This window comes from Myotis nattereri, assembly GCF_964212035.1.
Source record: "Myotis nattereri genome assembly, chromosome: 7".
Taxonomy (NCBI): Eukaryota; Metazoa; Chordata; class Mammalia; order Chiroptera; family Vespertilionidae; genus Myotis; species Myotis nattereri.
The window spans coordinates 61,439,721-61,456,435 of NC_138082.1; the positions used below are offsets into that span (position 1 = coordinate 61,439,721).

Here is a 16,715-nt window from a genome sequence, read left to right on the forward strand (position 1 = left end):
ATAATGCGTAAAATAATTTGTGACCAATTAAATATTTAAATCAACCTCTTTGTAATTTAAGAGGCAGTTTGTGTCGGTTCAATACAAAGGATCCTGGTTTTATTCATCATTGAACCACAGTATTGAAGGAGGGGCAGTGGGGCTAGGGGCTGGCTGACAAGTGCCAACTGTGGTTACAGGGGTTAGGAGAGGCTCTTCCCCACCTTGATTTGATCCTAGGATACTCCAGACCAGAGGTCCTCAAACTACGGCCCGCGGGCCACATGCAAATACAAATACTGTATTTGTTCCCGTTTTGTTTTTTTACTTCAAAATAAGATATGTGCAGTGTGCATAGGAATTTATTCATAGTTTTTTTTTAAACTATAGTTTGGCCCTCCAACGGTCTGAGGGACGGTGAACTGGTCCCCTGTTTAAAAAGTTTGAGGACCCCTGCTCCAGACAATAATAATGTTAACAAGATGGTAGGTTTCCCTCAGCTGCTGTCAACCTTGCAGAGAAAGCTTCCATTTGTGATGCAGGCAGGGAGGTGAGGGGAGCTGAGTGTAAGGAACAGCTAATAATAATAATACTAATGATGGTGGTGATCAGAAATAAAAGAGCTCAGGGCTGTTTGAGCAGTCATGTATCAGGCATTTTGCTAAGTCCTCTGCTTACACTATTTAATCCTCACAAGTCTGTGAGATGGGTAATTTTGTTAACCCATTTTACAGATAAAGAAACTGAGGCTGAGGGCTTATGTAGTAGGTGATAGAGCTGGGATTCTAAAGTCAGCCAGTCTGTCCTCATACTGATTCATTATAGGACATGTTGGTGCCAATCCTTACCAATTCTAGAGTACTTAAATTGAAAGCTCTGTGCATTGTATATAACAGTGATTTTCAACGTTTTGCATCTTGTGGCACACAAACTATTAAAATTCTTGCAGCACACTGGTTGAAAATTGCTGCTGTATAACATCCTTTTTGTATGGTGGAGTATTGCATTTAATTAAAATAAGGCTGAGGTAGATGAATATTCATTTGAATACCAAGTACTTTACCACTATTTATACTTTACATTCCTCTGGTCTAACTGTAAATAGATATGAAAATTGGAGGTACCATTTTTTTTTTTTTTTTTTTAAATATATTTTATTGATTTCTTACAGAGAGGAAGGGAGAGAGATAGAGAGTTAGAAACATCGATGAGAGAGGAACATCGATCAGCTGCCTCCTGCACATCTCCCACTGGGGATGTGCCCGCAACCCAGGTACATGCCCCTGACCGGAATCGAACCCGGGACCCCTCAGTCCGCAAGCCGACGCTCCATCCACTGAGCCAAACCGGTTTCGGCATGGAGGTACCATTTTTAATAACCTGATAGAATCATGCTCATGGGATCCAATACAGCAATTTCTCCTTGGCATAGGCTGGAGAGATTGAGATGCAGTTTTAAAAGTAAAAAACATTCTGGGTTTTCATTATATTTTTATGTTATGCTAAACTCTGCTTCTTAGGACATATTTGAAAGTTAGGCAAATATTTTAAAGAAGTGGCTAATTGAGGGGACTTAAAGATTCTTTGATTATACAGAGGTTTATTGTAATTTTCTTTTAACCAAAGTTTGCTTATTAAAATACTAGAGGCCCGATGCATGAAATTCGTACACTGAGGGGAGGGGGTGCCTCTCAGCCCGGCCTGTGGCCTCTCATAATCCGGGACCTCGGGGGAATGTCCAACTCTCATAATCTGGGACCCCTCGCTCCTAACTGCCTCCCTGCTCGCTCCTTACTGCTTGGCTTGCCACTCCTTAGCGCTGCTGTGGAGGGAGGCGGGAGAGGCTCCCACCACTGCCGCTGCCAGCTGTGAGCCCGACTTCTGGCTGAGCGGCACTCCTGCTGTGGGAGCACACTGACGAGCAGGGGGCAGCTCCTGCATTGAGTGTCTGCCCCCTCGTGTTCAGTGCTCATCATAGTGACTGATCATTCTGGTCGTTCCGCCATAATGGTTGCTGGGCTTTTATATATATACTAGAGGCCCGGTGCACAAAAATTTGTGCACTTGGGGGGAAAAGGGGGATCCCTCAGCCCGGCCTGTGCCCTCTCGCAGTCTGGGCCCCTCGGGAGATAATGACCTGCTGGCTTAGGCCAGCTCCCCGGTGGCAGAGGGCAGGCCCAATCCCTAGGTGCAGCCCCTGGTCGGGCTCAGAGCAGGGCCAATTGGGGAGTTGGGGGCGCCACCCCTTGTCATGCACAGAGCAGGGCGGATCGGGAGGTTGCGATGCCACCCCTAGTCATGCTCAGGGTAGGGCCGATTGGGGGGTTGGGGCACCGCCCCCTGTCACACTCAAGGCAGGGTCGATGGAGAGGTTGCGGCGCCACCGCGTCACGCACAGAGCAGGGCCAATCAGGGGTTGGGGCGCTGCCCCCTGTCACACACAGAGCAGGGCCGATCAGGGGGGTTGAGGAGCTCCCCCCTGTCACGCACAGAGCAGGGTCGATCAGGGGGTTGGGGAGCTCCCCTCTGTCACGCACAGAGCAGGGCTGATCAGGGGATTGAGGAGCTCTCCCCTTTACTCACAGAGTAGGGCCGATAGGGAAGTTGTGGCACCGCCCTCTGTCACACACAGAGCAGGGTGGATCAGGGGGTTGGGGCACCGCCCTTTATCACCCACAGAGCAGGGCTGATCAGGGGGTTGGGGCACCGTCAGTCACACTCAGGGCAGGGCCAATGGGGAAATTATGGCTCTACCCCGTCACACACAGAGCAGGGCTCGTGGGGGGGGGAGGGAGGGTTGAGATGCCGCACCCTGTCACACACAGAGCAGGGCTGGTCAGGGGGTTGGGGCACCACACCCTGTCACACACACAGCCGCAGGGCGATCAGGGGGTTGGGGAGCTACCCCGTATCAGGCACAGAGCAGGGCTGATTAGGGGGTTGGGGCGCCTTCCCCTGTCATTAACAGAGCAGGGCGGATAGGGAGGTTGTGGCCCCGCCCCCTGTCACACACAGAGCCACAGGGCGATCAGGGGGTTTGGGCGCTCCCCCCTGTCATGCTGATCCCGGTGCCGGGAGGCCTCGCTGCTCCGCTGATCCCGGTGCTTGGAGGCATATTACCCTTTTACTATATAGGATAGAGGCCTGGTGCACGGGTGGGGGCCAGCTGGTTTGCCCTGAAGGGGGTCCTGGATCAGGGTGGGGGTCCCCACTGGGGTGCCTGGCCAGTCTGGATGAGAGGATGATGGCTGTTTGCAGCTGGTCACACCCCCTTCAGGGTGGGGGTCCCCACTTGTGTGCCTTGCCAGGCTGGATGAGGGGATGGTGGCTGTTTGCATCTGGTCACATACCCTTCAGGGTGGGGGTGCCCCCTGGGGTGCCTGGCCAGTCTGGGTGAGGGACTGAGGGCTGTTTTCAGGCTGGCGGGTGACTGAAGCTCCCAACTGCTCCTTTTTTTCTTTTTTCTTTTATTCTGGGCCAGCTTTAGCTCTGAGGCTTGGCTCCAGTTCTGAGGCCTCAGCTGCTGAAAGCAGGTATTTGGTTTGTTTGGGTTCTATAATTGTAACACTGTTGCGGTCCCCCTCACTCCAGCTCTGAGATCCTGGCTGGCTGAAAGCAGGGATCTGCATTTGTTCTATAATTGAAACAATGTTGCGGTCCTGCTGGCTGAAGCCCGGCTGGCTGAAAGCAGGTTTCTGGGGTTTTGTTTAGCTTCTATATTTGTAACAATGTTTCTTAAACTGCAAGCTCAGAGTCCGGCAGTGGCAGGCGGGGAACGTCACTGGCTTCCTCCATCACTGAAGCAAGCAAGCCTCCTGTTCGCTTCAGTGCCTGGCTGCCGGCTGCCATCTTGGTTGGCAGTTAATATGCATATCGCCCTGATTAGCCAATAGGAAGAGTAGCGGAGGTACGGCTAATTACCATGTTTCTCTATTATTAGATAGGATAGATAGTATATGATAACAACACTCAATTAACATTTAAATAGTTTGAGGGTATATGTATAAATTATTTTTCAACCTTCTCTATATGAGAGGTTTTTTTTGTTTTGTGTTGCTTTAATTATTAAAGTTAAGTTGCGATCAAGTCTATTTTTGTTCAGATAGGAAATACTTTTTTTATAGCAAGGAAAGAGTGTAGAAAGAGTGCATAAATTTAACTGGAATTAGCTAACTAGATGATATAGTCAAACCTCAATTCTTGAATGTCTCCCATCTCAAACAATTTGCTTCTCAACCAGACAACCCTTTCATGCTCATGATACCTGTATGATTAGTCAGGTGTCTCACAGGCGACAAAGAAGAGAATGAGCAAGTATGAGTCAGTTTACTGCTAAAACTCATGTTGTTAATATCTCAGAAAATTGTGCTGTGAATATTTTCGTCTTTTTTTGCTTTTGTTGCTGCTTAATATTAAATTTTCTTCTTTACTGTACATTTCACTTTTAAATTTTCATTTACATTTCATGTCCTTTTTATTTTTAAAGTGTTTATAGATTAAACAGTACATTAGACATGTACTATATATAAGAAAGGTTAAAACAGGAAATCATTTAGGGGTCTGGAATGGATTACAGTGGGGCCTTGACTTACGAGTTTAATTCGTTCCGTGACAGAGCTTGTAACTCAAATTACTCATATGTCAAATCAAAAAGTGAACGAGTGAGACACTTGATGCTGGGCTGATGTTGTGGCGTTCACTGTGACGTTCACTGCGCCAACTAGTGGTGGGGTATCTGAAGCTGGCTCGTAACCCGAATTTTAGCTCGCAACTCAAAGCAAAAAATCGGCCGAGAGACGGCTCGTATCTCGAGAAACTCATTAGTCGGGACACTCGTAAGTCAGGGCCCCACTGTAATTCATTTTACATTATTTCTAATGGGAAAAAAATGATTCTGTTTTGGATCAGCCTTCCATAAATGAATACCCTACTCTTCTATATTTATTCACTCTAGTGGTAATATCCATTTTCCAGAAAATGCCTGTTATGATCTCTCCCATTAATATTGCTTGCTTGTTCCACCAGAATGAAGTGCCATGAGGGCAGGTATTCTTGTCTGTTTTACTCACTGGTGTATTTCCAATGCCTAGAACAATGCCTGGCACATAGTAAAAGCTAAATATTTGTGGCATCAATAATTGAACATATGTAATAACGTATGAAATGCAATGACTGTACTATTTAAAGAATTTCCTTTTTTTCTTATTGATAATTACAGACTGCTTAGAAACAAATGACTAAAAGACCATAGTAAATGTTGAGGAACTTAAAGTTTACTTTGTTTTCATAGCAGCTGTGGACAAATTGAATGTAATTGATGATGAAGAAGAAGAAATTAAGATATCAGAGCCTGAGCCTGTTTATATAGATGAGGTAGAGCCCTTCTTTTGTTTAATAGTTAAATTATCACGACTTTTAAAATGCACTGTCCTTGAAAATGCTTGGAAAGAGTAATTTCTATGTTCATTGAAATGAAAACTCTAGTGAGTTTTTAAAGTATCCTATTATTTTTTAGGATAAGATGGATAGAGCCCTGCAGGTACTCCAGAGTATAGATCCAGCTGATTCCAAACCAGACTCCCAGGACCTCTTGGACTTAGAAGGTACTTAGTGAATATGAGGGATTACTTTACTGTCCTCTAATGTTTTAGTGGTTTATAACATCTTAAATTTCTTCTGCCTTGTGTTTGCTTGTAGGGATTAGAAATCTTTGGCGGGAAACAGAATAGTATAGTTACACAGTAAACATATTACTTGGAGATTGTTGTTATAAACCTGCCTATCCTCTTCTAGAAGAAAGTCTTTGTGTTTCTGTAAGCCCACTAATGAAATTGCCCGAAGAGATTGGCAGCCTAAAAAAGGACAGAATAAGAAATAACAGCCTATTAATAACTTAATGAGTCAAAATATTAAAAATTCTTATTCCTGTTTTTATTCTCTTGTATAATTTTAAAGGTCAAAATTATACATGATCTGTGTTAACTTTGTAATGTAGTAATTTGATGCATACTGATGTCTTTATAATCCTCAAGGAATTGAAACAAAGTAAATGTTTTTATGCCTTTTAAAAAAATTCTTTGAGGGGAAAAATCTTTACCAATGGATAAATCTTAAATCTTTCAATAGAAGAAAGTCTAGTTATGACTATGGAATATTGTGGTCATTATATCAGTGTTTAATTTGGAAATACACATGTTTAATTTTGAAATGGCTTAAATAAATGAAAAATGTTCGTATTTCATCTGTTCATAATTACATATTTTATACACTGACTCAAGTTTATTTTACGTAGCTAATGATAGTTTCCTAAGTATTTTTAAGATTTTGAGATAACTCCAAATTTCACAGCCTGTAAAACTTAGTACTTTTAGAGAACACAGTGGAATTTCTGGGTTTTTTTACTTTGCCTTTGGTCACATGATATTAATATTGGTGCTGAATAGTATTAAAATTAGGTCTTATGTAGTCCTTCCTGTAGCATTCTCTTTGTATTATGCATGGTGTTGCATAGTGGTGCTCTGTTGTTAAACATTGTTTAAATTTACTTAAACTGGTTTAAGTTTAAAGATTTTAAAATATATTTATATTTATAGGTATCTGCCAACAGATGGGTCCAATGATAGATGAAAAACTTGAAGAGATTGATAGGTGAGATTCTTTGTGGTCAATCTGGTCAATCTATTGAAATTACTTCTTAGTTTCTCAAACTCTTACCAACTAATAGCAAAGTGCTACTTTTTATTTTGGTAACAAAAATTTTTTTTTTTCATGGCAACAGAGTATCTGTAGAAGCATGGACTCTTGTTCTTATGGTGCCAGTCTTCATTTTCTTACTTGGGCTGGAATTGCAGGATAATAAATAATGAAGAATAAATTTGTATAGAGTGCAAAATGAGAACAGGGATCTTAGTCAAGCATTGTCTTGTTATGTGATGAGAATTAGTATTTGTAAAACTTTCAAATGAAATTTCCCTTTTATTTGTGAAGCTAAATCCAATGAACATACCTTCTATTATTTTGCTTCCTTGTATTTCTGTTGTGTTTTTAAGTTCATTATCCCAGCTACTCTTACTCTTACTCTTAGAAATAGCAGCAGCACAGAAAGATAGGCTATCAGGGTATTGATCTTTTTATTTATTTTTAGCCCCTTCTGTTCCTCAGAGCTTTCTATCTGAGGGAGAAGTAATAGTGAAGGGAAGATAAGGATAATAAGGCGTTAGTGTTTCATAGTCATCCCTTTTTAGATTCTGTTTATTGAACTGCTACATAAAGCCGCACAAGAACAGGGACTACTTTACTTACTTGCCTTCACCAGAGAAGGGTAGTAGCAGCAAGTTTTTCTAGTCACTGGAGATTATAGTCTTTGTTCCATCGGGCTTTTGTAATATATTCTTTGTATTTCCTACAGAAAAGAAAAATACATCCCTGTTGCACTTAATGGAATGATAGTGGTCATCTCATCACATTTTATTGTTCTTATTTTGAGGAAAGCATTAACTATCTATTTAAACATCTGCTACTTTGGTTTCGGTGCAGGGGTGTTAATGGTCAATGAATGATCAAACTGGAAAAGGAGCCTGTGGTTAATTCTTAGCCATACTTCTGTTAGCATGGACACTAATGTCTGAAGCTTCCTGTGTGGTTTACAACTGATACTTCTGAAAGTATGACCTACCTCATACAGTCACACATGCAAGAGAGGAAACAGCATATTTTGTTTGTTTCAGGTATCACATTCTTAAAGAGGAAAGGTGACAAGTCTTGATAGGTCTCAGGCCAGCTCATTTATTTGAGAGCCCTGTGTCTGTCTGTTTGCCGGCCTCTGCCTCTTGTCTCTTAGGCCTCTTGCGTATATATGAAAAAGAGCTACTTTTAATAAACAGGCTTGATGGATGCCTGATAAAGTGACCATGTAACTTTTATGAACTTGTCAGTTGCAAAGGGAGTTCTTTATTCCTCCCAGTGGAACAGATAGATGGGTACCAAGTCAGAAGGATTTTCTCTGGAGTTCCTTGGGCAAATTGAAAATATATTCTCTTATTTGGATCTGTTTTTACATAATAAGGTATCTCGTTTCACTCACTTTCTCAAAAGAAATCAACAAATAAGAGCAGTAGAGACTAGTTTATATAACATCATTTTAATTTTCAGGGATAATTATTAAAAAAAAATTCAGTTGATCCTTTCATGAATATAAGCAAGTGGAAATATGCATAATTTTGTTTGTGACTGTGTTTTTATTTCAGTCATTTTGTATTTCATAGCAGACTCTGGGTCTTGCCTGAGTTCTTTCTTCTACTAGGATTTTTAATTAAGGCCTGGACTCTTCCCGAAATTGAGAATTTTTTTTTCTTTGTAATTGAGTTTCCAACAGAAATCTATAACATATGGAACAAAATTCTCCTAGCACCAAAATTATGATTTGATTGCATTTTATGAGGTGTGGAAAGGACTAGTTTTATGAAGTCACATTAGCTAGTTATTATAAGAATTAAATAATTCCTCCTCCTGTTTTCCCGTTTTGAATATTCTTTCATTGTACAAGGTGGGGCAAAAGTAGGTTTACAGTTTCTCGTATGGAAAATAATTAATATAAGTTCTGTGTTTTGCATACTCATAACTATAAACCTACTTTTGCCCCACCCTGTATATAAAGAACTATTTAAAATATGAATAGCCAAAACCAGTTTGGCTCAGTGGATAGAGCGTCGGCCTGTGGACTGAAAGGTCCCAGGTTCGATTCCGGTCGAGGGCATGTACCTTGGTTGCGGGCACATCCCCAGTAGGAGATGTGCAGGAGGCAGCTGATCGATGTTTCTCTCTCATCAATGTTTCTAACTCTCTATCTCTCTCCCTTTCTCTCTGTAAAAAATCAATAAAAATATATTTTAAAAAATAAATAAATAAATAAAATATGAATAGAAAATGTGCTAAATTTGCCTAACTGGCGTAGCTCAGTGTTGGAACGTCAGCCTATGAACCAGGACGTCACGGTTTGATTCCTGGTCAGGGTACATGCCTGGACTGGGGGCTCGATCCCCAGTGGGCGGTGCATAGGGGGCAGCTGATCAGTGATTCTCTCTCATCATTGATGTTTCTCTCCCTCTTCCTTCCTCTCTGAAATCAGTAAAAATATATTTTAAAAAAATGTGCTACATTAAAAAATAATTTATGTTGCTAAATTTATGCTTAAAAACTATGAAGAGTATTAAAGTGCTTTTCTTCTATATCAGGAAGCATTCAGAATTGTCTGAGTTGAATGTAAAAGTCTTAGAAGCTCTGGAACTCTATAACAAATTGGTGAATGAAGCACCAGTGTATTCAGTTTATTCAAAGCTCCATCCTCCAGCACATTACCCACCTTCATCAGCTGGGGTTCCAGTGCAGGTGAGCATGTTTTTTTAGAATATTTTTAAAATTAAAAAAATAGTTTAAAAAAGTTTTAAAGTATGGTATTAAATTTTCTATGGTTCATGAATAAGATTATAAAACTCATTTTTGATAGTCAAAAAGTATTGGCTAAATAATTAGTGCTCACCAGGACAAATTAGATACTGATATTTCACAAATACATTTTAGTTCATTTTTAACAAAATAAAGAGACTACTAAATATATGGGAGGACTTTTGGTTCTTTTTATGCTTTGTAAATATAAAGCATAAATCTTTAAAGTATATATAAGTCCTTTTTGTAAGTATAGAGTATAGATCCTTAGATTTTAGGACACTGTGTAACATATCAGAAGTCTTCCACATGAGGTACTGATGCTGTTCCTATTGCTCAACAAGCAAGATTTAACATTTCTGTCAAGATTTCTTTGACTTGTGTGATTATTAAAAGGTTTAGTTAATGAACTACTTTTGTAGTTCAGATCATGTTTTATGTTTTCTTAGATGCATGACTTAAATTGGTAAAATTTCATGTATCATGAGGATATGATGCCGGCTTATTGATGCAGGTTCAGTAAGCTATACATGAACAGCATCTTTTCTCAGGACTTTACACCTTACGTATGCTTCCCAGCTGAAGTAAATACTTATTTATCAGTTTCCAGTATTCTGAAGCCTTTTTCAAATTTCAGCCAGTTAGCAATTGAATTCAGAATGAGCTTTGATGAACAGAATTCATGTTAATTTATGAAAACTGGTATGTAAAGGATGGTGTGAAGGAGAGGCCAAAAAGAGAAGAGAATGTGGTTGCGTAATCTAGATGACTTGAGATAACTTAATTGTTAAGTAGAAAAAGAATAGTTACTATGGTAACTGTCACATCAAACAAGATGCCTTTATCAAATATGCTATGCCCTTAACTTTTGAAAATGATGGAAGAGTCATTACAATGAAAGTAGAAAGGATTTCTGGGTGCAGAAGACATCTGGAGTGTATTCAATATTGCTTCTCTTTTCAGAGCTATTTGCTGCTGCTTTGAAAATGGAACAAAATAGAAATGTTTACCATTTATATTAAAAGAATTATATTATATTTGCTTCTTTGTATGTCTGGAAAGGGTTGTCATTCTTATGTCAGGTTTTTGTGTTTAGTTGCATACGATTTACAACCTGTACTTTGCTACACACAACTCAATTATTTAAAAAGTTAGATTTCTATCACTTTGATTCTTTACTTCTGTCTACACTATTCATTCATAACAGCATTTGAAATAGTCAAAGCTCCTATTCTATCTTGAAGAAAAGTGTCCGTACTCGGAAAACCTGGTTTGACACACCATTAATTCTGGTGAGAAACCGTAACTGCAGAAGAGGTCCATTCGCAGTCTCAGTCTGTTGTCAGTGAGTTGTTACAAGTCTGCCGAGGAAGTGAAGGATTGCACTTACTGTATTGATTTGGCATTTCTAGCATTCTAAATTTTCATTTCAATAATTCTTGCTTAAAAATAGTTTAAAACTGGAGTGATGATAGTTGCTATATTATATTTATTAAACATGTACATTGTTTTGAATTCTGCAATTAATAGACAGATATTAGATCCTGTCCTTAAGATGTTACTCTGAAAATTAAGTAGGTTACATATAAGTAACCAAAGGGACTTAGACCGTTTTGCTGTTTCCTAAATATACATCTCCTTTATCCACAAAATTACTCTTTACTTTTGTCCTGTCTTAGAGGCAGGAAGTAAGGACATATTGCCAGGGAGGACCCTGCCCTGATGCCGTTATTCTTCAACATATTCTCCTAAGCGTCATTCTTAGGAAGGAGTGAATTAAGTCATCCGGGGGTGCAGGTGAAGAAGGTCATCTTTCTGGTGGTTGTCCTTCATGGGAGTATTTAATTTTCTGTGGCACTCAGCAAGACATGTTTTGGAGTAATAGGCAACCTGGATGGATTCCAATTTGCTACTTAAAAACACACCACCTCCTTTCCTTTCAACCCCCTGCATAATAAAAGAACAACCAAGAAAATCATAAATTCCCATAGATTGGCACTCCACTTTCTATACTGGGGTGAATGGATTGGTAAAACCAAGAACATTTTATTTCATTTAAGTCTTTAAATATATTGTTAGGTAGATGTTTGGGAGTTCAGTGAGTCAATTTTTCTCTTTGTTAATAGACATACCCAATTCAATCACATGGTGGAAATTATATGGGTCAAAGCATTCAGCAAGTTACTGCTGCCCAAAGCTACAGCCTCGGACCAGATCAGATAGGTCCACTGAGATCTCTGCCTCCAAATGTGAATTCCTCAGTGACAACGCAGCCTGCGCAGGCTCCGTATATGAGGTAAGTTTTGGGAGCTGTGTTAATTGTATAATTGGGTGCATTACATTTTCACAGACTTTCAGAAGGAGAATAAGTAGAACCTTCTCTTTGTAATAATAGTGCTATCTTTTACTGTTGAGATAAAGTTATAGAACTGCCCATTCATAATTTCATGAAGTCAGAATGATGCTGCTCTTAGCTTTGTTACCCACACTAAGATGGTTGCCCATGGCTTATAGTCTGGGTCCTGGAACAAAATAAAGCTAACTGTCCACAGGGACCAAGCCCATGATATACTTTAGCATATATGTACACCATAGCATGGTGCTGTAATCAGACTAGCAAAGTAGTCCCAGACATATTTATCGGTATGCATGCTTAACATCAGAAAACTGTTATTTTGACTCTTAAAGAAATGTGTTTGAGTTGGAGAATTTGTGGTCTAATTTTTTATGATAACACTTCTATTCTGAAAATCATATTTAAATCTTGCCTTCTATTAACTTTGCTTAGCCACACCGAATGTGCACTCCATATAATCATGTGTAGATGATCTCTGAGGTCTCTCCCTACTCTTAAATTCCATAAGTATACATTTTAGCTATCTGGAAATTAAATAAACTTGTTCATATTGGTGTTCGATTAAAATGCAAAATTTTGTTATCTTGGGTAACACTAAGAATTATAGAGAAGAAACAGGTAGTGTAAACATTAAGCCTCCTATACTGTGAGCAGTGTATTTGGTGTAATTTAAAATTACATATCTTTTAAGATAAATGTATGTAGTTACAGGAACAAACAGAAGTCCTGTAATTTAGTGTGATTTTTCAACTTAGTTTTCTTTTAATAGTGTTAATAAGTAAACTATAGGTCAGAACTATCTTGCAGGTAGATGCAGGTTCCTATGTAGAGTCCACCATTCTCTCTGCCTTCACTAATTTTATGTAGAGATTTAGATTAGGCTGACAATCGGGCAGCTTTGAAAGTGCTCTACCAAAGGAAAGGGGAAAGAATATGTGAGGAAAGCAGGTGGGCTCCTTCGTGCTGAAGGAGAGAGAACATGGGCTAAAGGTGTGCTTGAGCTGGGGGCGGAGGGGGCGGGGGTTTGTTCTCATTGCAGCTGCCAGGGATTCTGCCGTCAGAAACAGTCTGTAGCTCCCCAAAAGATTTTAAAATTATTTCAGATTAAATGGACCTTGTTATCTTATATTTTTTACTTTTTGAGTACTTTCTTCTTACCAAATACAAAAAGTACATTAACCAGTTAACTGCCACGTGTCCAAAATGGAAACCATCCCCACACACCATGATATTTTGAATTTAATTAAATCATCTGACTCTGGAGTTGAATGAAGGATGTCATCTTCTTCTTGCGAGGTGCATGATTCGATCATTTCTTCATCTGATGCTATTTATGGGGGTTGAATTTTATTTGCGCAATATATTACAACAATAAATTCAATAATAAAATTAAGACAATTTTCAATTTTACGGAAATATCAACAAAAGCGAGCGCAAAATGAAAATAAACTGTCGACATGAAAAGCCTTGAAAACACTAAATTTTGTTGATGCTCCAAAGACAAAATCTGTAAAAAAATAATGAAGAATGCACACCATGTTTACCATTTAGGCGTGAAATTCATGATAACACAAACAAATCTCAATGAACAAAAAAAGCTCTCAAGTGTTGCAGTGTTTCTCTTGCGTGTCTGAGTGGCAGCCCTATATGTTGATATTGGAATTTCTTCCGTATGCGCTGGAATATTTACGAATTTAAGTTACCATAATTTTCTTTACAAACCCAGAGATGTCACTGATAAGTCTGATTTTAAAATTGGGCGACCAGAGTTGATATGCGAGATTTGCGGCTATAGATGCGCATGGCATGTGGGGAAGGTCTGCCACTTGTGTCTTATGGCGAACAAAGGGTTAACAGTGTTAGGTAGAGTGAGTAAATCACAATTGGAATAGCAGAGGTAATAAACTTGAAAAGATAGAAAAGGCATATTTATTTTCTCAGGATGATTGATTTCTTACCATAACCTAGACTAAGCAAAGTAAACATGGTTTTCTTTTTAAAATCTTGTTTGTAGCCCTGGACAAGACCCTGTTTCCAATCCTACTTATATGAACCAGAACTCTGCCCTTCCATCAGCTGCTGGCACAGCTGCCTACACGCAGCAGATGGGGATGTCTGTGGACCTGTCATCTTACCAGAACACTGCAGCCAGTCTGCCACAGCTGTCAGGCTTCCCCATGGCAGTTCCAGCGCACGCCATGGCCCAGCAGCAAACAAATTACCACCAGCAGCCTCTCCTTTAGAAACAAGCCAGGCGTTTTCTTGAAAGCCTTTCTATGTGTATTATTCGACCATTATAACTCTAATCTGAAAATATTAAGAGGGGAAAAATTTTTTTTTCTGAGGATGGACCGTGAATAAATAAAGCACAAAAACTCTTACTCTACTAGGCCATAAAAGGGTTTTTATCAGTCCAGTTTGTTTGAAGTCAAACTTAAACAGAGGCAGCTTCCAATTAGTTTTGTCTTAATTTCAAATTTCTCTACACAAATCTGGATACCCAATAAGTAGCCTTATGACATTAAACAGCATGATATGTTTACGTTTTATAAAGAAACCATCCTTTATCCCTAAAATGTCATGTTAATTGGGAGAGCACCGAAACCTTTATATTTTGTCTGCATATTTTTTTTCAGTTGCCCACACACCATTATTTTTAAAGGCAAATATCTTATTGTGCAAGCATTTATCTTGCCAACATATTTCCTTTTGGCACCTTAAATTGCAGTTGTATTTGCAGTACTGTCAGTTTTGCTCGCAGTGTTATGTTGAGTAATAATTAGCATATCATTGTCTACAGTAGCAAGAGAAATTTGGAAGGAACCAAGTGTTTTCTGTTATTAAAAGTGAAGACCATGTAAATGCAGATGTGTGATAAAGCATTTAGCTAGTCCCCCAGTCATGCCAGTAGTGGGCTAAGGAGTGCCCCAGAAAACATTTCCATTCCCTGGAGAACATTTCTTTTCCTGCAAGGGTCCCTGGAATTTAGAATTACCACTGTACTGACCTTTTCAAATGACTGGCCATTCTGGGATGAAGATGTGGTCCCTGTGTTTCCTTCATGCAGTGGGTGTGAAGAGATGCTGCATTTCCTTTTTACCATAACATGTGAATTTGAGCCATGAGACATTCCTAATAGTTGGATGTGATGGATGCCAACCATGGATGATAAGTGTTTTTATTGATACATTGCTGCTTCACAGGTGATTTAAGTACCATTGCTGTGCCAGGCTGTCAAAAAATTGGGCCATTTCTTTCTGAGCCTGTGGGATAACAGCAGGCAGTGGATTGATAGGAAAGCTATCAAGACAGTTTTTCTGAAATCTACATTTTAAATGAGCTTATAGTACTAACAGATCCCACTGTAGGAGTTGGGTAGTGACTCAATAGGGATTGTTTTCTAAAAATTCCCACACTACTGCATCATCTCCCAATTTTTTAGATAACACAAAATAGAAAATGCAGATACATATGTCTTCAGATATGTAATATTTAGACTGGGAAAAACGATAAATGTAAGTTTAGTTTTAAAAAGTTAATTGTATGGAAGCAAGATTTCTATATTACTTTTTAAAGAAAGCCCTTAATCATCCTACTAAGAATCCATATGAAATAGTGCTCTACAAATTTTTATCATTTACTGTTTAAAGAAATTTGATTCTAAGTATATTCCTTTTTCAAGGAAATAGTATCCTAGAACAACATGGTCCATATACTACTTGGTCTACATTTAAAGGGAAAAACAAGCAGTATGTTCTGTTTTTCATGCAGTGTTTCTTTTCCTTCCATGTGAATTAAATTATATACTTATAAAAAATTCTAAATGGCACCTTACCTTTTGGAAACAAATCTATTCTTTAAAGAATGCAAAACACAAAAAACATTTACAAAGCTGCTCTTGATAACAGTTAATGTTTGCATATATATATGGAAAATCTTTTTTTCTCCCAAACAATATTTAATAAACAGCTATTTTAATATTTGTGTAAATATTTTATGTATAATTGTCATTGGAATTGTAAAAGCTTAATTCTTCAGAAGTTGAACTAGTATAAATATTGCACACCCACTAAATCGAGATCAGCCAATTGAGTAGTTTTGGAATAATGTAACATGCAACATGTATATAAATAGTGTATATTGGCACTTATCTGTGAAATTTTATACATTCAGAAGTTTCTTCTCCCTCTTAAAATAATTTTATTTTTGCCATATTGTAATGAAGTTTGTGTTGCAGGTTGTTGATAGTATGAAAATGTTATTAAATTGGTGTACTGAGATCTTTTTAGTGTTGAGAAATACAGGTTGTTATTTTTCTTTTCTATGATCTTAGGGATTGTATTTATTTTAAAACCTGTTTATAATTAAATGTTTTCTGCCAAAGGAACTGTCTAACATCAGATTTCTACATTGGATTCATACTTACTGTTTTGATATAAAAAATAAAAATAACTTCTGCTATTTCACATGAAGTCTTGGCACATCAGAAAGAATTCCTGAAATTGCAATTTTCATTAATCTAAAAAACTTTCCCCTGGGTGTTAAAATATATAAAGCAGGATATAGTTTTTTGTTGTTGTTAATCCTCACCTGAGGATATTCTTTGCATTGATTTTTAGAGGGAGTGGAAGGGAGAGGGAGAAACAGAAACATTGATTGCTTGCCTCCTGCACATGCCCAACTTGGGTGGAGGGTCGAGCCTTCAACCAAGATACGTGCCCTTGACTGGAATCGAACCTGTGGCCCTTCAGTTCATGAGCTGACATTCTATCTACAGAGCCAAACTGGCTAGGGCTGGATATATTATTCTATAGTGTGGAAAATGTAGTCTACCAACATTGTCTTTTAATTTGATGATTTATTTATAAAATTACCTGGACATGAAATGGTTATAATTATCAGTTATGATAATTGAAAGATACATTGTCATCATATG

General features: G+C 38.6%; 1 protein-coding gene across 2 annotated transcripts in view; it reads left to right on the forward strand.

Moving 5' to 3' along the window:
• Positions 1-16,243, forward strand: part of STAM2 (signal transducing adaptor molecule 2) — a 40,958-nt gene extending 24,715 nt beyond the window's left edge. Inside the window, exons 9-14 of one of the 2 annotated variants that reach the window (XM_081095533.1) lie at positions 5,270-5,352; positions 5,495-5,582; positions 6,573-6,627; positions 9,213-9,366; positions 11,550-11,719; positions 13,794-16,243. In XM_081095533.1, coding sequence (XP_080951659.1) covers positions 5,270-5,352; positions 5,495-5,582; positions 6,573-6,627; positions 9,213-9,366; positions 11,550-11,719; positions 13,794-14,022 — 779 coding nt within the window. In that variant the 3' untranslated portion in view covers positions 14,023-16,243. The remainder of the gene's footprint in view (positions 1-5,269; positions 5,353-5,494; positions 5,583-6,572; positions 6,628-9,212; positions 9,367-11,549; positions 11,720-13,793) is intronic. The other variant, XM_081095534.1, reaches the window with a different exon arrangement.
• Positions 16,244-16,715: the final 472 nt, after the last annotated feature.